The sequence below is a fragment of the Accipiter gentilis genome, chromosome 18 (genome assembly GCF_929443795.1).
Source record: "Accipiter gentilis chromosome 18, bAccGen1.1, whole genome shotgun sequence".
NCBI lineage: Eukaryota > Metazoa > Chordata > Aves > Accipitriformes > Accipitridae > Astur > Astur gentilis.
Genome location: NC_064897.1, coordinates 10294239 through 10315806, shown reverse-complemented (window position 1 = coordinate 10315806; position 21568 = coordinate 10294239). Strand labels below are relative to the sequence as shown.

Here is a 21568-nt window from a genome sequence, read left to right as displayed (position 1 = left end):
ATAACTTTAAATTAAACTCTTTTAATTGTGAGGCATTCAGGGCTGACTTGTGTTCCTTCAATCCATAAAAGAAATTAATAAATCTAATTTATTTCTAGAAAAAATAGTCTTGGGATATGTAGGATGAAGGAATAGTTTCAGCCAGTATTATAACTTACTTGCATGCAGTACTTTCCAGGCTTCACTAATTTTTAGAAATGCAAATATTTGCAGTATTTCTTGCAGCACTTTGACTCTCTGTTGTATTTTCCATTACATGTCTCAAAAACTCCTGTGTATTTTCCATCATAAATTTGAAAGAGAGCATATTTATCATCAAAACATAAGCAGCAAATTCAGTCCTGTATACTGTAACATTCAGCATCATGGAGCACTTATTTCTCCTGGTCTATCTAATACAGTGTGCAAACATAGTAGGATTTTAATAAAGAGTTTAAATATCTAATGATCTGGCCTCTCTTCTGTTTATACAACTGGCTGCTGTGCCAATGGCAGAGTGTTACAGAAAGATGTATTTGTGTCTGTGGTTTGGAAAATGTTCCTGTTTCAGGAGTGTGGAATTTTTAGACTTAAATATCATCGCTCCATGCAGGTGTTGAAAACACCATTGCTGAATAATTGAGGAAATTTCTCATTCATATTATTTCTCTGTCAGTGCTGTCTCTATTTCAACCAGTGTGATAATGTTAACACCACAAATAGAAGGTCTGCTATATTTTACGTTCAGCATGTTGCAGTACTTAAAGATACTCAAAACAAGGCAAGGTTTATATGGAAAGGCACCCTTCTTGTTAGGCTAGCTGATAGAGTTGCAATAAAATAGATAAACTTGCAGATACACTAACTCTATTTTATACCTGATGTCAAAGCCACAAATAACATGCTATAAATTTTAAAATCAACTGTTCTGAATTTAAGTTAATTATATTAATTATATTAATAAATTAGAATGTTTGAGAATAAAAGGTAGTTAGTATCTGGCTAAAATGGACAGGAGGTTTTTATCCGGGAGAGATGTGATAATGTCGTTATCTCTGTGGGACAAAGAGAAGCTTAGCTGTGACCAAAAGCTAGATTGTGGAGGTGGCTGGGGGATGATTCAAAGGCTCCTATGGCAAAAGAGAAATATGATATTCCCATGTCAGTGTCTTTCTGTACTGTGAAAACGACTATTTTGTGTCATCCTGAAAAGAATATGTGCAACATATAAAATGTCTATTCTTGTCTGTTATGCAGTGAAATTTCTACAGAGATGTTTACATTGTAATGGCTGTCTGCTGTTTTTTGTACTCCCAGGGACCTCCAGGAACTTGATGACAGCACCCAGCTACCTTTACTCTGTCACTTCTCTGAGACAGCTGAAGGCCTTACCACCATTAGAGCGTTCAGGTCAGTAAAACAAATGGTTAAAGGGAGGCTTGGGTTTTGATCTGGCTCATGCAGCTTGCTTGGAGCATGTCTGAGGGCAAATTGTTGGATATGGTGGACTTTAATTAAGCTATCTCAAAAAAGGGAAGAGATTTTCTTTTCCTGTTGCTTTGCCATGCCTCTAAACACTTATGCGTATTTTCAGTAACACACTAATTTATCTGTACTGATTTTCTGCTGAATTAAAGATGATACTTTTTTAGGATACGATACTTAAACTTTTAAGATGTTTAGTTTAACCATGCCTTACTTGGATGGCAGGGAGCTCTCCTTTGCTGGGCAGGCACAGGCACCACTCCTTCAGACCCCCCTGCTATATCCTACAAGCTGTGCTATCCAAGTGCTCCAGAATCATTTCTGTATTTAACCCACTTCTCAGGCAGGGAAAGATCATTATAGCACTCTCCAACCAAAAGTCAATATGCAGCTTGAGAGACTTTCCAAGAAAACTACAGCAGAACAGAACTTAATATTGTAAAACCTAGCCTTGTCAATCAAAACTGAAAAATAAATTCCAGAAGATTCAGAGAATCTTTGCAACTTCCCATGCATATATTTTTTCTCTACTTGCTACATGAAATATAGCCCAAATTCTCCTCATATATTCACTACATTATATCTAGCATGACTCTATCAAAAGTGCCAGCTTGATGGTGCCCCCCAGCAAGCGTAAGTTGCATTCATTCTGTACAATCTAGAATTTCAAACCAGTGCAGATCTCACTGCAATGCTATCTGCACACCTATTTTAACAGCGTAAGTCTGTTGCATCACTTCAAGGTAGCTTTAGGACCCAGGCTATTAGTGCAGCGTGCTGCAGTAAGGACTGTGGCAGGACAAGCAAAAAGGTTGCTGTGTTGAAGAGATGTGAGCCAGCGGTCAACAAATGTTTTAACAAGTTTTGTCAATGAGAATGATGTACTGAAACAATAAGTTATAATTAAGGCCTGATGCTGAGTGCTTCTTGAGAGGTTCAGAGTGGCCTTTCATCACGCTATCTATCTCCTCAGAAAGACAAAGGAGCTTAGCACTTCTTGGGAGTTGTTCAACTCTTCTTCACCTTACAAAAAGGCAATGTGGGCTTGGACGACAGAGAGCAGAAGGCAGCCCTACAGAAGGACCAGGCATCACAACCATCGCTTGAGCTTTCCAGGATCTTTGGTGCTAATCAAAGCCATTTCATTTCCCTGTCTATGCTCCACTGTCAACCAAACCTGAAGTCTCTAGTGTTTTTTGCCAGCAAGCTCATATTTACTAATAGTCCTGTTAGTCATTCTCTGCAGTTTGAGTTCAGTATGTTCCAGGATAAAATAGAGCAGCTCCTCACATAACTTACCACAAAGTAGTACAGTTGGATCAGAAAGCAATTTCAGTGACCTTTGCTGTTTGTCATCTGACAGGATAAAAGTCTAAAACTGCCCAGAAGATGAGCTGGACATGGATGAAAAGATACAGATTGAGCATGTCAGATTTTCCATTAGGAAAACAGGAGTTTTGCTGCCAGAAAGGCAGATGAGCAGAATAGTCAGTGCATCTTTGCTCCTCCCCACGTCATTACTGTTGCCAGTTGCTGTTTTGCAGAGGTTGCTTGCCATGTTTACAAGCTGTGCAGAAGGAAATAAAGTATCAGTGGGAAAAGGCAAAAAAAAAAAAAAGACAGACGTTTCTGGCAGAACAGGGGTTACAGGTGCTTCACAGCAGGGCCCTGAGACTATAAAATGGAAGAGCTTGCCATGATAAAACAGACAATAAGCTGCTGAATGAAGTTCAGCTAGTTTATTCAAGTGAGGGTATTTAACAGACAGTAGAATATGAAACAATGAAATGGTTTCCATCTGACTGCAGGTCATACCTAAAGTACTGCAAGGCACCATGAATTTAATACACTTACACCAACAGAGCTTTCCCCCTCCCCTCCCAAGGTGTACCTCAGCTCTTAAGCACTCTGACATCCTTGCACTGGTTTTTAAACGTGACAGGCATTATGCGGGGGAGAGAGAAACATGCGCCAGTGGAGGTAACACCGCTCATTTTGGTAATTCAGTAATGATCTATAGCTCTCCCTCACTGTAGTTTTCCAAGCTGCTTAGGCAATGTGCGACTGCCTGAGAAAACAGCTGAGCTGAGTAGCTGAAAGGTATTGAGCTACTGATCAATCTAGAGTCTATTAGTTGAAACCTCAGAGGTGTCACTCCTGTTGAAGACTCCTGCAGCTGGCCAGGTAACTTCCGAAATCAGATTTTGAGCCGACAGGTGAGCCTTCTGCTCTTGCTAGTGGCTCGTGAGGAAGAAACGAGGGGCCACAGCAGCACTCGCCTCTGAGAGGACTGGAGGGCAGCAGCAGGAAGGAAAACTTGTCCCTAGCAGCCTGGCATTGCAGTCTCTTTGAGGGGACAGGCTCTGATCCAAAATCTAGGCCAATATAATTGCTTGTTGAACAAATTCCTCCCCATCGTACATGTAGCTCTGCCTGGTTAAGGAGAGCCCTGGCAGCAGGTATGGGTCCTTAGGGAAGAGTTTTTAACCCAAAGTTTGGCAAAAGCAGAAGGGCAAAAAGTTTTGGTTTGGGGGGAGGGGAGGGAGAGAAGAGTTTAATGTGTCATCCTTTTGTGTATGGGTGTATAATGTGTTGTAATATAACAACTTTGCTCTTGGCAGGCACGAAGCCAGATTTAAACAACGTATGCTGGAACTAACGGACACGAACAACATTGCCTACTTATTTCTATCAGCTGCCAACAGATGGCTGGAGGTCAGGACGGTACGTTCAGTTTCATCCCAGCCATGGTTTTGAAACCTTGGAAGCAAACAGAGACTTTGCCTGATGCAGAGAAGATAATAACGAGAATTAATCTCGCGATGAGATTATACACACTGTTCCTTAAAATAGATTGGGATTGTTTATGTTAAACCCATAGGGTTTTTTCAGCTTTCTTGGCCGGGGGTAAGAAAATACAAGTCTCCTTCATCTTTTGCTGTTGTGATGTCTAGCGTCTGAAGAGAGTGCAAGAACAAACATTTACATAACTTGAAATAAGGCTTTCTCTACTACTGTGCAGCATCTGCAGACCTGCTGCAGCAGGAACTGCTTTCAAAGCAGAGCATGGATTTTAGTAGTTTTGTGGACTGTGCCATCATTCTGCCAGGGCTGGTTTAGGCACCACTGAGCTTCCAGGTCCTGAGGTATCTCTCCAGCAACAGGTTTAATCCCACAGCTGTAATTTAAACCCCTCCTTTGCAGTGCCTTTACTACAGCTGTGAGGCCATACTGTTTGTGATTTTACCACTCAGTATCAAGAAAGATGGCAGAACTAGACTCCAACTGCAAGACAAATGACAGTAGGGCATGACACAGCCACTGCCAGTGAGACAGGCTCCTGGCTTTTATGAGGCCTCTTCAGGGACAGCACATGAGGAACTTTCCTGATCTGCAAGGCAAGAAGAGGCAAGCAAAGTCACCGTGATTTTCTTATTCATCTGACACTAAAAGAGCAATGAATAAACAGAGCAGTGACCTGATTCTGCTAGACACAAATAGTAACAGGCATGGTTTATCCTCACATCAAAGGCTGTATCCTCACCTTCATCTCCTGGTACGCTGGTGGAGCAAAAAAGTTGTGCTCCATTTCTTATGATGGCAAAGCTTTCCCTAGTGCATGAAGCCTTCAGCTTCGTACAGCATCCAAGATCAAGCTGAACTTGTTTCCAAATCAAAGACAGATAAATAACAGAGCAACAGCCAATCCTGGAATAAGCTGTGGCAATGCCTATTAATGTCTCACAGCCTTAGACTTGCTTACATGAGGAATGAATTTGATCCAAGAATATGCGTCACTTCATCATAGCATTAGAAATAATGTGGTCTTGCCAAGAAATAGTTCATTTAGCTCTGCCTAATGGCACAGTGGTACTAAGGTCGCTCAAAAGTTTGTAGGATTTAATATCAACCGTGAAGTCCTGTCCCAACTGCTGGTGGAGGCTCGAGACCATTGTGCTTCTGCTTCCTTGTAGATGTTAAGTTCGAGTCTGTCATCTGCTCATCAGCACTTTTTACTGACAGATGAACTAGGCAGCCCTCATTTCAAATCTCAGAAGGAAAGATTCCAGGCAGGATATTATCAGACAGGAGGAAAAAAATGGATGGAAAATGCTAACCCTGTAATCCAAAGTAAATATAATGCAGGGAGCAGTGGGAGAGTGGGAATACCAGCAGTCTCATGAATCAGGCACCTTGACAACTACATGAGATCACATGTGGCATTCACTTCAAAACTGAGGTACACATCAAGAAGATGGGTTCAAGCTCCTGCAAAGCTTGTGAGAAGTCAGATCTTTCTAACACAGCAATTTCTGTAAAGCGAGTCATCACCATGCAGCAGAGCTGAGATCCTTCAGGTATCTACCACAGAATCACTCTGAAACTCAAAGTGCTGTGGCAGGAGCAAGGCTTAGTAGCCCATTTGCAGCACCACAACTACACAGCTATACTGCTTTCAGAGTCCACACTGCCAACACCCATGTGGTGTTTCACTGCAGGCTGTGAGGGTATAGCAGGCTTAGGGATGCCTTCACCATGCACAGTGTCCCATTGCATGATGTAGACACTGTATGTCAGGCTACCCACTTGTGCCAATAAAACATGTGCATGACCTGTATAAATTCTGCCAAAATTCCTCATGGACTTTGTGCAGTCACTGTTACTTCTCTTTTTTGGGAAGGCAGACTCATGTTTGAGAAGACCTGAAGGACAGTGGAGAGAGTGGAATTGATTTGTTTTATTGGCAGGAATTAAGGGGGTCATTGTTATGTCATTCTTATGATTTTTTGTGTGTGTGTGTGTGCGCTCATTAGATTTTTTGATACCTGCTTTTTTAGGGTGGCCACAACAAGATACCCTAGCCCAAATGGATTTGCAGAAAATAATGGCCTGTTTCACTTGTGTTCAGCAAGTTCCTTTAGAGTGTTTCAGGTTGGGCACCACAACCCCTGACCTTTTCCAGGAAAACCAAACCAGAATTAAGGACTAGGTGTCATTAAAGAAACAATCCTCACTGAAGTGAACCTGCTCTGCAACTAAAGAAATTTTCTTGTTGCTGCATTTTAATGTTGCATAGAAACTTTCTCTCCCCCTCTCTCTCATTCCAGGATTACCTCGGTGCTTGTATAGTTCTGACTGCAGCTGTCACTTCCATCACTGAAGGGCCTCACTCGGGGTTTGTGGGGCTAGGTCTCCTGTACGCTTTGACGGTATGTACCAAGGCAAAGCAAAAGAACTTTCAGACCAATGTATTAATTTTATAATACTTTTAAAAATACATATACAGTGTTATCGTCCAGCTTGCCTAATCTTGAAAAAAACCAATCTTGCAAATAATGGATTCGAGCCAAAGTTGAGAGTTCAGGACAACTTGGACTTGCTTCAGGTTTTATGAGCCAATTAAAAAAACACAACCATTCCCAGGCCCTGTGTGCTCCCAAGCAGAGCAGGAAAATTAAGAATGCGTAAGAGGACCTGCTGTGCACTCTGTTCTGTACAATACAGTGTTGGTTCCGCCTGTATATGGCAAAACCTGCAAGAAAATACTATTCCACAGATTGTCATAACCTGGGTAATCTTTAACAAAAGACCAAATAAAATAATTGCTGAAGAATCAGAAATACCAGTTCTGCCTTTGGAGGGAAACTACTCAGATGCCCAATATTGTCCATGCAATTCTGAATGGATTTGGGGATTGGGACCTTTGGGGCTGGTGGGCATGGTTCATCATGACAGGCAGCAGTAGGAAAGCAGAGGAGATGGGGTTAGGAATGAGGAGATTTTGGTAGCACACTAGCCAATTCATTTTGACATCATCATTCTCACTGAGCTATTTGAGCTGAGTCATGGCGAAAGAACAGTGGTTTCATGTAGTAGGCTATAAGAGAGGCCGAGAGTGCATCATGACCACAGAGTGAGTACAGTCACCACAGTAGAAATATCACCAAATCAACCATGAGAGTGGGGACAAAAGGAGAATGAGGGTAGTGGCAGGAAGAATTTTTTAAATCATGGCTAGCGTGGCAAAAATCTCGCTGCTTTACGGCACTGGTATGAGAGAGGGATATGGGTATGGGTCTAACACTGAGATTTGGCTTTGCACATAAGTGCTGGCAAGCCCATGGTTACAACAGAAAGTTCTCAGCAGCTGCCTTAGGATAGCCTTAGATCCCCTTTGTGCCGCTCTTGCAGCAGTGTGAGAACCTGCCAGCAACTGAGAATCAGTCCCAGTGCTTCAACTTCACTCTGAAAACATTCCTGGTAATCCTGCTTCATTAGCAGAGATCTGGAAGCGCCAGGATGTCTGCATCATCTTTGGCTTCTTTGTACTTAGTCTGTGTTTGCAAATGGATCATTAGTGTAAATTAGCTATGTGCTGAAGTCTGGCAGAGCAGAGGAAAAAATGCTGTAGTCACCAAGTGATTACCTGTCTCTCTCCTGCCCCACAATAACACTGATGAAATTTTGAATGCAGTTGGATCATCACCCGTGTCCCCTGACACAGGTTTTGTATCATTTCTCTTTGGAGCTAAGAGAGGGCTGATGTTTGGACCTGGATGAGAGCAAGCTGTTTGTACCAACATTGTGTTTACAGTAGACATCCATAAACTTATTCTCTGCCCTTGTATAAATACTGCCAACTCCCTTGCACAACTACGATGAAGGTTAAAATAATGGGTAGAGCCATTCGGATGCCAGGGTCTGTTATCAAATCTGCCAGATCTATGATTGCAGCCGGCTACTCTGCAAGCAGCAGTTCTGCAGAGTGTTTAGCTTATCTGCAAACGTACCCATTTCCATAACTTTCTGACTCAAAAGCTGGACACCGATTGAGTGGGTTTCTGAACAAGAAAATAATACCCCCTCGAGAAACTCTGTCTTAAGGATAGATCTTATTTAGTGCATGCCTATTGCATCTGTATCAGGTTATTGGAAAAGAAGTGGGGCTGGATGATTTATTCATAATAAAGTTCTTATTTGGCAGATTCAGCAATCTCCTACAAATAAATGGCAAAACCTTTCTCTGAATATATTTGTGTACAGGGTTTTTTCACTGTGTTAAGTTTCTAAACCTTTATTCAGTTATGTAAAATATCTCAATTTTTAAAGGTGCTTGTCAAATCAACTGTTCCTAATAAGATCAGTGTTTCTTTCTTATATGAGCACCTAAATAGAGACATAAGAATGTTCAGGAAATATTTAGGAAATTGCTTTATAATTTTTAGCCTTAACTAGTCAGTCCTGACTAGAGATCAGTTTCACTAAGCTACTGGGTATTGTTAGACAACTAATTATCAACTATTATCTACGACAAGTAATACTTTTATTATTGATCAAATCCTTTTCATTACAAATGGGGAAAAAAATCAAGAAGGAAGTACCACTGAGCTGCTAATACATTTTTTTCTGATATATTTCTATGCTAAAAACATTCATATATTCCACAGAAAAATGAGTTACCTAAATATGCACAGACAGAAACAGAAATGAAATGCCCATCAGATCTTCTCAATATATTTGTAAATAGTGAGCTTTCTTAATCTTTAGTTGCAGTCTTTGAAAGATTAGAAAATGTAATATCTCCAAACAGCGCTCCCAATTTTGATTTTTTCCTGTGTTTGTGTGCTTAAAGAAGATGCCTTTCAGTACTGATTTCTAGATGCTGAGAACAAGAGATTCCGTTAATAAGTCACATCTTCAGACTGTAGGTACAACCTTTCCATAGTTCTCCTTCAAAAAACATAGCACTGTACCAGCTACTAGGAAGACAGTTAACTCTATCCCAGCTGAAACCAGGACAGTATACCAAGCACTAAATTACTATGTCAGGGTTGTTTGTGATGGAGTACAACTGGCTTATTACATATCTGATGCTGTTGCACTGTCTTGAACTGTTACAACATCAGTAAGAGACTCGCTGTGCTGAGTCAGGCCAAAGACTTTTACAAATTTATCCAACTGTTATTCGCAAACAGGTAGATGAATAGACAGAAGGCTGATCCCTGTCCTTGCTTTCATTTTGTGATGCAGATAACCAACTATTTGAACTGGGTGGTGAGGAATCTGGCTGATCTGGAGGTGCAGATGGGTGCAGTAAAAAAAGTACACAGCTTCCTGAACATGGAGTCGGAGAACTATGATGGCTGCTTGGGTATTGCACGCTAATCTTTTTGGGGTTTAATGTGGTAATGTGAAAGCACAGTAGACTTGGTCATGTAAAATGTATACAACTCTTGGGCCAAAACCTGTTCTCATTGACATGTAGGAACTCCCACTCATCTGAGTGACAAGGATAGCCAAAAGCAGCTATGAGATATGTAACTCATGATAGTCAACATAAAAAAAAAAAAAACTACCAAGTGCCAGGGAGACCGAACATGGCTCTGGAGTACAATCAGAAAGTACCAGGGCACAGTTATAAATGGGATGAACAAAACATCCATGTAACTATTTAGAAAACAAAAATACAGATAAAAATTAGAAATGCACCATCGGTCACATGCTTCAAAATCTCTGATCTTTGCAGCAAATGGGGACTAGAGGACAGGGTCACGTTGGCAGTCAGACCCCAGCAACTTCTCCCTGAACTGCACATTGGTGTTCATACTCCACGTATTTCAAATTGGCTTTGATTGGTATTTTAGAAGTGCTTGAAGTGCAAGACCAAAAAGGCTCACAGGTCAGCAAGCTTCCCTGGAAAGCCAAGCCCCTCAGTCTGGAGACAAAACCTGCCTGCGTATTTGCAAATCAGGATGAAATATGAGCTGTGATAATGTCAACAGCTCATGTTGTAGGGCAGTAACAACATCCTTCCTTGCACTGCCCTTCCTGTGCCGGTTACTGACCGAAGAACATGTTAACACTGTGCTGACACTACATTCTTCTCTGCTTGTTTGGCTTCTCCCCGTTTCATTGCCAAGAACCACTTTAGCATCTGCCCTCTCTTCTTATGCGTCAGGATCTGGAAGCTAAGCACTAACATGCCCAGCAGGCAGTTCCCAGCTCCCCCTTGGCAGGGAACTGGGACTCCATTTCTCAAGCAACTTCAGGAAGGGAGGTGGGGGGAGGGAAGGGGAATGTCATAAAGGGTGACCCTCAATAACATTCATTTTGGTTTGCTTTTCTGTAACTATTTCAGATCCCTCTCAAGTCCCCAAAGACTGGCCCCAGGAGGGGGAAATCAAGATTGAAAATTTGTGCGTTCGATATGAAAACAACCTCAAGCCGGTTCTTAAGCATGTTAAGGCGTATATCAAACCAGGACAAAAGGTACCATATCAAGCAATTCCCTATCATCCTCATTCTGGAGCAGATCCTTCCTTATTGTGTTTTCTTTTCTAAGGTGGCAGAAGAGCAAGAATAACAGGAACTTCCAGTGACAGCTATATGCATTGATGGTTCTCTCTGAGGTCCCTGGGCATGGGTCAAGAAACTTACACTGATGACATCTTATTCTTGGCTGGGATCAGTTTTCTTTCTGAGAGTCCCCCTTCTTTCCAAATCCATCTCCCTTGCGTAGAGTGAGCCTAGGTGGCCAGACGAGATTAGATGAACACCAGACTGGAACTGAGTAAAAATGCGAGAATATCTCGCATTTCAGCATATAGCATCATCGGAGTCCAAGTCAATATGCTGAAGTTTCAAAAATGGTCCTGGGTCAAGTCCTCACGATGCTGAGAGGCAGAAAAGAGGAGTGTGCTTGCTGTGCTGTTTTATGTTTTTTCCCTGGTGTCTGCCACTGGCCCTGGGGAAGGACCTTTCTACCCACCAGTAGAGCAATCCAGTCCAGCTTTCCCAAAAGAACTGCAAGTCTGATTTACAGCTTCGCTCTATAAGTAAGTAACATCTTGCTTTCTTTTACAGGTTGGGATCTGTGGTCGTACTGGCAGTGGCAAGTCATCCCTGTCTTTGGCATTCTTCAGAATGGTGGACATATTCGATGGTTAGTTTTCACTGGAGTGTGTTGTCACTCCTGACCTGCTCCCCCCTTATTTCTTCAGGAGAAGCGAGGAGACTTTTTGATAGTTTATATCCTGGCTCTCTGGCTCAGAAGATACTTGATTAGAATGGGGCTTGTCATGCCTGATCCTTCAAAGTACAAAGTGTCCCATTGTGAGTAGTGCTTGGTTCTTCCAGGAAATGTTACGCACAGATAATACTTCTAATTTTTTTTAATTTTTTTTGCATATGCTCTGACAAAACAATATGCCATTTTTGAGATAGGAGGAAAAAATATGCAACTCTCTGGGACCTCTAAATTTCTCCCTAAAGAATAACTGCATTAACTTATGATAGCTGTCAAAATATTAGCAGAACAGAACCTACAACTCAACAAGTCCATTCCCTTGATATTTATTTTTTATTTTATTGTGATTTCCCACAAGTATTGCAGAAACCAACTGAAGGTTTTGGAAACATTTTGCTATGTTTTCACTCCTGCAGCATTTCACTCTCCCAGCTAATTGGCATGAACTGGTATACAGCAATATGCACCCTGGCATTTATAATACCTATATTTGTGTGCTGTTGTGGGGAATATGGAAACCTACTGGAAAGTCATCCTTTTGTTTCAAAGATTTCCATGTTTCTAATTTAGCCATTATGCATGGAACATTTGCCAGGGAAACCCTAGTAGGCTCTAGGAGGGTAAGTAAATCTGATGCAGCAAAAGCAAAACTTGCTTTTGTTGTGGTTCTGTGCCTATATGTATCTATGGTAATAGGTTTATGATTCATGACCGGGGTTCCTGGATATATAAATAGTGCAAACAAATAATAATTATGTTTATGGCCAACTTTAAGTTTCCTTCTACTTTAATCTTCTTTCTGTATCTTTTCTTTGTTTGTTCCTTCTGTATCCCTGATTTTTCTCAATGAGAATGCCTAAGTCTTTTGTAATCAAGCTCTCTTTATCCTTTGTGCACATCCCTCTCTCTCTCTCAGCTAGACCCATATTTGGCCTCTATGCTGGTCCCATTCTGGGTGGAGTCCTGGCTCTAATAAAAGTTACATAACAAGATTTCGAGTAACTTTACTGGAGCCAAAATTTCATTCATGTTGTCCATCTTGGTTCCTTATGTCTCTGTTATTTCTTTAAATTTGTATGTGTCCATTTTATTCCCGTACTCTCACTTCTTTCTGTGTTCTTTAGTGTCTCCCTTTTCTTGCCCTCTGTTCAAACTACTTCTCATTTCTCTTCTGTCTTGCTTGACCGCCTCTCATTACTTTCCCTTTTCCCAACTCCTCTTTAATTTACTTTTTCCCATAGGTCCTTTCATCTGCTCTTTTCTTTTCCTTGAGCACCCCGTCTTCTATCAAAAATGCATTCTCCTATTCCCAAGGCATACGATATTAATTTTTCTCTCATTAGTCTGCCTCATCTTCTCCTAACCCTCTCTCATGTCTTCATTTGTGAAGAAAAGGAATTGCTTAAGTTTATGCAACCACCGATGTCTCATGCTGAAGTCTTATGACCTGATTCAGACTTTCTGCAAGTCTGAAAACAATTGGACTTCGCACCCTACAGATGAAATCTTAGTTCCTCTGACTATTTAACAAAAGCATAAGACTATTGGTAGTCCAGCTAAGCGGGGATTAAGTCTTTCATTGGAATAGGGCCACACAGAGTAACCTGCAAAATGCAGTGTCATGACAATTGGGAATGACAGAAGAGGCATACATGCAGAGCTTTGAATATCCATGTATTTGCCAGTTCACAGTTAGGTTCTCGCTGTTGGGAGAGAGAACTGATGAACTTAATGTTGGATACTTCCCAGGGAGGAGTGCAGCTGCCCAGTGAAGTAATCCACAGGGAAACTGCAGAAATGAGCCCGATGAAAATACCCTTTACCATACCCTCGTTCAGTTTGCCCTGGGCCATCCCTTCCCCATAACCCAGAGGATGTTCCTGGGTCCAGGGAAAGTCAGTGGGGTCAGTAGTTCCTGGCCTTTGTTTGAGGATTCAAGGGAAGAAATTCATTCTGCCCTTCTTGCTCTCTTCTACTTACAGAGCAGCCAACCAGTTTCTCTTGTACTTTTCCCCCATCTCCCTCGCTTGAATATCAGCAGTTGCCACACCCAGCACATCGTAGATCAGATTTTCAGATGAGATCTATATGCTCATTGACCTGAAGTAGTGACTAGAAAAGGAAGTGACTAGAAGGAAAAATCCTCTGACTTTACCAAGTATCCCAGCTGTTGCAACAGCTTCTTATCGGGAATGAACTACTGGGTTGAGCGATTAATGAGACTGCTTCCAGTAATCTTATGCTAGCAGAACAGTATGTGGCTAATTCACAACCAAATACTCAAATGAAACTGAGCTGTAGGAACCAGCATGAATGGTATTAAAATGCCTTGGAGTAGGACATCCTTTTTGTTTTTCTGATCTTGTTAAAAACTTAATGCTACCCCATTCCATCTAGAGTTTGAAGGATAGTTTTGACTCCTGGTGTATTGATTGGAGATACATATATTATGCAAAAGAAATTGTGCACAATATCAAGTTAAATACTTTCTGCAACTGTTAAAGTCAAGGGGAACCAAGACAGGCACAGGACGTGGCTAATAACATGTTGCTCTTGTTCTCGCTCTGTTCGGCTGTAAAGCTCAGGTTGCCCCCAAATAAATTATCCTTCTGGTGCTATCATTAATCACATAGCGTGGAAGCCACGTGTTTCCTTTAAGGGAGGGTGGGAAGAAAACAGAGAAAGAGAGCAAGGCAACAGTGTCACTAATAAGCTGGCTTCCTTCTGGCTTGCGTTACTACGTAGATTCACTTTCCCCATGTTTACGTGACAGTGCTGAGAGATCAGAGAGGCACACTGCCTCATTGTCTGCAGTCCAGCCCAAACTAGCTGTTTTATCTTTCTGTCCGCTACCTGCGGATCATATGCTTTGTGCAATTCCCTCACATATCTTCTGCATGTTGTTTTAAACAGGGAGGATAGTGATTGACGGAATAGACATCAGCAAATTGCCTCTTCATACTCTCCGTTCCCGACTCTCCATTATTCTCCAGGATCCAATATTGTTCAGTGGCTCCATCCGGTAGGTGTATGCCATCAGGGGGTGACAAGCAGCATTGCATGGCGTGTTTGTGATGGGTGCTGTGGAACAGGAACGGATGGAAAAGGGAAGGACACTTCCTAGCTCAGTCCAATCTATCTACACAGCCTGTCTAAGGGAAGTCAAGTGACATACACAATGCCAAAATGTTCCTTAGCAGAAGACTGAATGAACTGTAATTGCAGTAACAAGACCCCCGTTATGGTTTTCTTTGCAGCTTTAATTTGGATCCAGAATGCAAATGCACCGATGATAGACTCTGGGAAGCTTTGGAAATTGCTCAGTTGAAGAACATGGTCAAGTCATTGCCAGGAGGCCTTGGTATGTCTGAACCAAGTCTCTGGGAACATAGGCCAATAATGAAACTGTGCATGCATGAGCATGCACACATATAAACAGATACATGGGATCTTACACTCTGAACCATCATGTAGGAGTTGACAGGCATCTAATGAATATTCTGTCTCTATGCTAGAGAGAATATTCTTACTAAAAAGCTGAAGAGTAGTCTGGTTTTCCACTCTTCGCAGAAAAATCCTGCAGCACCTCAACATCATAGTGGGGTGACTAGTCAGCAAAGACTTAAAAAAGAGCAGGTTTACCTCCACTTCTTCAGCAGAATCTGGCTCTGCCAGTAGAGCTGTAGCTCTTGTCTAGAACACTGACAGAGCATTTTCCTTACCATTTCAGATCTGGTTCATGAAGGAAACACACATATTTCCTTCCATATTAAGTGTATTTCATGTTATTAAGATAATATCCTGCAGCTACCAGATTTGCTAACTATTTGTGCCAACTTTTTGCTTAATGGTATATCGCTCCTTTCCCAAAAAGCTGCGCTCACTTTTCTTGATATCACTCCATTCCAGTGTTCAGTCAAGATTATCCTTATTGGCTTTTACAGGGATTTTTCTTGACTGATTGTATGAACATACAGCATTTCAGTGGTGTGACATTCAAAGTAACTGATTTTATTACAGATGCAATGGTCACAGAAGGAGGAGAGAACTTCAGTGTAGGGCAAAGGCAGCTCTTCTGTCTGGCCCGAGCCTTTGTCCGCAAAAGTAGCATACTCATCATGGATGAAGCCACAGCTTCTATTGACATGGCCACAGTAAGTATAGCAACTAGCACCATCGATGCATGGATCTACTAGAAGAAGAGGCATCTTCCCCAATGTTAGCCTTGAGTTCTCTTTAGCAGAAAAAACTGACAGCTTTTTTGTTTTTCTTCTGTGTTTGGTTTCAGCCCTTGCTGTTGATGTGTTTTGGGGAGTGATGCTTATGGTGAGGGGAAAAAAGACAAAATGAAATGTTTTAGAAAATCCCTGCTTTCACAGGTGTGGCATTTCATTACTGAGAATCTGGTGTGCAGATCAGAGGTAGTATGGAAAATGATCGTCTCTCTTATGTGCTTGAAGACACATGAATTAAAATGTAAAAGGATGAAGTAACTGAAGTAAGCCTTTTCCTTTGACAGGAAAACATTTTGCAGAAGGTTGTGATGACTGCCTTTGCAGACCGCACAGTTGTAACAATAGCAGTAAGTACTGATGCCAGCAAATGCTCTTTCCTCATTCCTCAGGCGGTTAATCTTGCCTTTCACTAGTTAAACATCACTATATAAAACTAAAAACATCACAAAGTAAAACTAGAACACAAGAATATTCCCAGATACTAGAACAAGTCAAGAGACTTACAATCAACCTGAAATTTGCAGTAAATGCTATCTTGCTATCAAGTGGGCCAAACTAAAACACTTAGATCTGAAGAAGGACTTTACAGGGAAAAGGAGCACCTACACTGTCTCCAAGAAAACTTGAAGTCATTCTCTCTAAAAAATTTAAACTGAAGCCATAGGCTAAAACATTATTGAAAGTTGTGTCAAAATCTAGATTTGATGTTTGCCTCTGAAGTCTATGCATTTATAGTGCCTACAGTCATGGCACAAATTTATAAAAGGAGATGAGATTTCAAAATCTGTTTGGTGTGGTTTCTCAAGTTGGGTTATCTTTTCTCTCTTTCAGAATAAAAAGTTGTGTTTATGATAAAGGTTTTAAAAATTGGAATCAATGGGAATTGCTCAAAAATTAGTATCTGTTCAAATAAGGGTTTATATTTTTTCCTGTTTTCCTGCCATTTCTAGTGCCCAAAAGTTCTATATATCTGTGCAAGTGTGCACATGTACATGCATACATATACGTGCGTACACATGCACACACATACAGCGAATACTGTTAAGAATAGTTCTACCTTGTGACAGCAGGCTTGCTCGACAAACAGATGTTTTATCCACAAGATAAATATGTGTTTCAACAGCTGTTTCATTTGCTTTGCCTGGAATCCAGTGCTGTGATTAGAGATTAGAGTTATGCCTCCTGGACCCTGGTTTCAAGTCTGTCAGCGACTAGTTCGTGTCAGGCAAACCACTTAACCTAGCTCATTTACAATAGGCTCTAAGGTTCTTGGATGTGTAAATGCTGACGATGCTAGTGGCAAGCATATTGTCTTTCAGTTACATGCTGTTCAAATTTTCAGTATTGTCCTTCTGACTACAATCTCACTTTTCTTTTGCTTTGCCTTTCCAAAGCCAGTGTCTCAAGCAAAATAGCACACATTAATATTTAGCTTTCTTCACAGAGTTGGCTTCATTTCCTTCCTCTCTTCCTTCATGGCTGTTCCTTCTTTCGCCCACCTGGTTTTCTCTTCTCTTTTCCAGCATCGCGTATCTCACATCTTGGACGCCAATATTGTCCTAGTCCTTTCTGAGGGCTTTCTAGTTGAATGTGACACTGCCTCAAACTTACTCCTCAAAGAGGACGGCCTGTTCACCACTTTGGTGAAGACTCACAAGTAGACTCTCTCAGTCCACACTGTTCACGAGACTTCTGGCTCTTTGGTAGTTATTTTTACCTCTTCAGTTTCCTTTCACTCTGCTTCCTTTCTACTGCACAGCTTCTGAGACAACAGTGCAAGAATGTGTTTATTGTGTTGTTCCTAGGTTTGTTTAATTTTGTGACTATTTATACTAATCATATCTAACTGAAGCTTAGACATGCAGCTAACATTGAATCTATCATGTCAAAGAAATCTACCCCATAAAGTAATCCCTGACCTTCAGCCCATATAGTGAAATACGACACTTTTCAAGTTCATTATGTCCTTACCTGACTGGCTGTCTTCATACGGCACTGAAACCAAACTCAGCCTGGTTTCATTCCTGTTCCCTGTGGGGCTAAACTATCACCTGTTGCACACTCAAATTTAATCTCAGAGGGAGCTAATTCATTTACAGAAGGAGACAGCCCAGGAATGCCCCAAGACAGACTCAGAGTAGGCAGTCGGGGTGCAGAGACCAAGGAGCGGAGCAGGATGCTAAGCCAGACAGTGCAGGCATAGCCAGGATGTTTCTCGCCCATATTTCCTAAAGGGGAAGATGTATTTCAGCGATGCCGTAGGATTTATGCCAACAGCTGGGCTGTCCATAATGGCAATTAGCGGAATGAAAGTGAAGTGCGTGCTTAAGTATTTTCAGGCTTTGTGGCAGAGGCTGTAAAGTAATTAGAGATCTCCTCAGATTAAAGATATAGTACAAAGACATACTCCAAATACCACTGTAAACAAGGATAGCCTTTCACTGACTTGGTATGCCTTGTATTAGGCCCATTAATGAACTGCAGTGAGAACTATGATAACAAAAACGTCTGTATGCTTTTCTTTATGGCAGCATCGGGTTCACACCATCCTGACTGCAGACCTGGTCATCGTCATGAAGCGAGGGAACATTTTAGAATATGATACGCCTGAGAACCTACTTTCTCAAGAAGACGGCATCTTTGCTTCATTTGTCCGGGCTGACATGTGAAGAATCACATGATGCATTTTAATAGCTTATTTTTAAACAAATGAAATGCAAATATTTTCTATTCAATGTAATATCACTTTTACCTTTTTTTTTAGAGCTTCTTTCTTCACACTTCCGTCTTCCAAAATAATAAAACCTATTGCAATACATGTATGCCTCAAAGCAATAAAAATATCACTTCATTCAAAAGCTATTAAATTTCACACACACACACACACATGCACACACAGAGGCAGAAGTTTTTATTTCCTGGGAATTTGGCATTTTCCCTAGACTTTTTAGTGACTTTATTTTCTTTTATAGAGAGCAAAAGAATGCACTGTTCTTATAAACTGCATATGTTATGCTGGAACCAGCAATCAAATCGTGCAGTTTGTCAAGGAAATGAGAGATCCCCAGAAGCATTCTGTCCCCGGAGGGGAAAAATTAAAAAGAAAAAACAAATCTAAACCCATAACACTTGGGGCAATCTGCTGCATTCCAAAGGCATAAACTTTGCTCTTCAAGTTTTAGTGGAGGAGCAGTGAATGAGGGAAAGGAATTTCATCAGAAATAAGGAAATTCTTCCTGTCCTTCACTTTAGTTAGCACACTATAGTTGTCACAGCACTGTTTTTCAGTGCAATGGTGGCTCATCCCTACAGTCAGTTCCTAAATCCATATTTGTTCTCCAGATTTTCTTCAATCAAAGATGAAAATCATCCTATAATTATGCACGCTTTGATAGGCTTATTCAGGAATTTTGTACAGTATCTTAAAACTTTGCATTAAAATTCATCTGAATTTATAAACTTTATATTAGCCAATTTTTTAAAGGTGCCCACTAAAATATTCTACTTAAAATGGCACGTAATTAGCCATGTAATTGTTTTGTGTGTCTTTAGTCCGTCACATTATTTTTTATCCTGGGACAAGCTTTCTTTTCTTTCACACATTTCTGGCATCTCTCTAAATCGGATCTAGTCCAAGAAGGTATGATTTTCAAATTATTACTATGTCTTCAAGAATTTAGGTGAATTTAGATACATACTTACACCACACTGCTTTGAAAAGGTTGCCTGCACTTGACTAACACATATGGCTAGATTCTGAACTATGGCAACTGCACATTGGACAGTAAACCTGCAGAAGGAGTTTCACTCACATACTTCCAAAGGCACAGCTTGAGACATCAGCTTCACTAGTAGTATTCAATGTGATTTTTATTCATCTATTGTTATCATTTAGGAAGAAAACTAGGTGCACTTAAGCCTATTTCTAGTGTAATTAAAAGAACATAAGGCACAGTACTTGTAAAAAAAATGCTATGAATTTTTGAGAAGTTGTAGGACTTAAAATTGGGATTATATTTAGTCTGGTAGTATAAAAATGATACAGTGGTTTATCTTTTCGGGGGGGGGGGGGGTGCATCTTAACTGTTGGAAATAAAAGCTGTGTGACACAACTAAACAAAAAAACCTCAGTCTTAAACATTTTATGAGGGGAACTACTTCTCTGATTTCCCTGCCTACTGCTGTGAAAAGTTTTTGCTCTTTTCTGGATTAATTCCCTGTGTTGACCTTTGTCATACAAAGAAAATAAAAAAAATAAAGCAGATGTTTACAGCGGAAGTGCATGTCGTTACACAGATTTCAGATCCAAAAGGCCAAAATCATTCTTGATTTAATTTCATTGTCTTCTGTGAAAAGCTAATTGGATTCATTGCTGTCAGACTCAGTCAGTATGAAGATGAAGTACAAATAACTTTGTTTATCTGTGTATCTTTGATGACGATGCAATCCTGATTTATTTTAAGTGGTGCCAACTAGTTCAGTGAGATCCAAGTTCCCACTACACTAAATGCCTCCACGGGCCTGGGATTGTGTCAGGTATCTTGTAGCACTTAAGAGGGCCCAATAATTAGTACCTCTTTCCTCTGACATTTGCTCCAGAGCCATTAGAGGTGTAAGAAGCACCTTCTTTGCTCATCCATCCTTCCAGAGCTATAGAGCTTAACACTGCTGTTTAAACATGTAGAAAAGAAAATATATTATGGGATGAGAAAAACCTATTAGCACGCTTCCTTCATTTTGATGGACGTGTGCAGGAATATTGGCCCTAGTATTACGTTAACCATGGCCAAAGCATTTGATGATCATTGCAGCATATCCCACAGCCGCCTAGGAAGCTTAAAAGCACAATTCACTTCCTGAAGCAATTAATCCTATTCAACATACACAAATCCCAAGAGAGACAGCAAACATAAACCGACTGCTATAGACACACCAGATCTCCTCGCATTATAGCCACTGTGTATATGACACTATTTACTCACCAAGGCCTTAGGCTTAACTTTGCTTTTTTGTGTTTTCCTGTAATGGAGGAGAGCGTTCCCAAGGGTCGCACAGCTGTTTTGTTACTAAGAAGGGTGCAGGAGGGATGAAGTCTTTGAAACAAATGTCTTTTAATTTCGCGTAAAGGTTTTTAATGCCTCCCCTTTAGGAGCCGTTTCCTTAGGCTGTGGCGCGTACGTGGTAAAGGGAACATCAGCCTGGAGATTTTGCTGCTTTGACTCTTGTCACACTGCTGCTTCTGCCGGTCAGCCCTTATTCTCTTGCCCCAGCCTCCTTGCTTTTTTATTGCCGCCATCTCCTTATATCATACCCTCTTTGAGGCTCCTGCTTGTATCCCTGAATGCGCCTTATTTTGCCTGTGGCCTCCCACTCCTTCCGGATTTAGCTCCATACCCTCTGCTCCATTTCTTCTCTGACGCACCTCTGCACTCACTCTCCTTTCCCCCGGCTTTCTCTGGCTTTCTATCATAACACCCCTCCTCTTCAGGGGGACACTTGCTCTAGCGTCATCATGTTTTGGGGTTGGTTGGGGTTTCTTTTTTCCCCAAGCATTAAACTAAGCAAGCTTTCATTATTGTGATATTATGCTCTAGAACTATTAAGTTCTTCTACAAAGGAGCTTTGAATGCAAACACCAGCCATGTGTACATTTCTTTTGACAGAGGAAAATCATCTCTGTGAGAGATCCTAAATTATCTTTCTCATCCCATCTGCATTTCTTTTTTCTGTTAAGTGCTTCTGTGGCTGAGGAAACAAAATAGAAGGAGTAAGATCCCTTGTTGCCAATCATAGAATCGTAGACTCACAGAATGGTTTGGGTTGGAAGGGACATTAAAGATCA

The 21568-nt window shown here is 41.1% G+C and overlaps 1 protein-coding gene across 6 annotated transcripts in view; it reads left to right on the top strand.

Annotated features, from left to right (window-relative positions):
* The window catches only part of ABCC9 (ATP binding cassette subfamily C member 9), a 75787-nt gene extending 55834 nt beyond the window's left edge, over positions 1-19953 (top strand). For 4 of the 6 annotated variants that reach the window (XM_049821877.1, XM_049821879.1, XM_049821878.1 and 1 more), the window contains 11 exons: positions 1297-1389; positions 4086-4188; positions 6573-6674; positions 9496-9616; positions 10604-10734; positions 11329-11407; positions 14405-14513; positions 14749-14852; positions 15512-15645; positions 16011-16073; positions 18258-19953. In XM_049821877.1, coding sequence (XP_049677834.1) covers positions 1297-1389; positions 4086-4188; positions 6573-6674; positions 9496-9616; positions 10604-10734; positions 11329-11407; positions 14405-14513; positions 14749-14852; positions 15512-15645; positions 16011-16073; positions 18258-18395 — 1177 coding nt within the window. In that variant the 3' untranslated portion in view covers positions 18396-19953. Of the gene's footprint in view, positions 1-1296; positions 1390-4085; positions 4189-6572; positions 6675-9495; positions 9617-10603; positions 10735-11328; positions 11408-14404; positions 14514-14748; positions 14853-15511; positions 15646-16010; positions 16074-17249; positions 17430-18257 lie in introns of all 6 variants that reach the window. The other 2 variants (XM_049821880.1, XM_049821876.1) reach the window with 1 other exon arrangement.
* The last annotated feature ends 1615 nt before the right edge of the window (positions 19954-21568 follow it).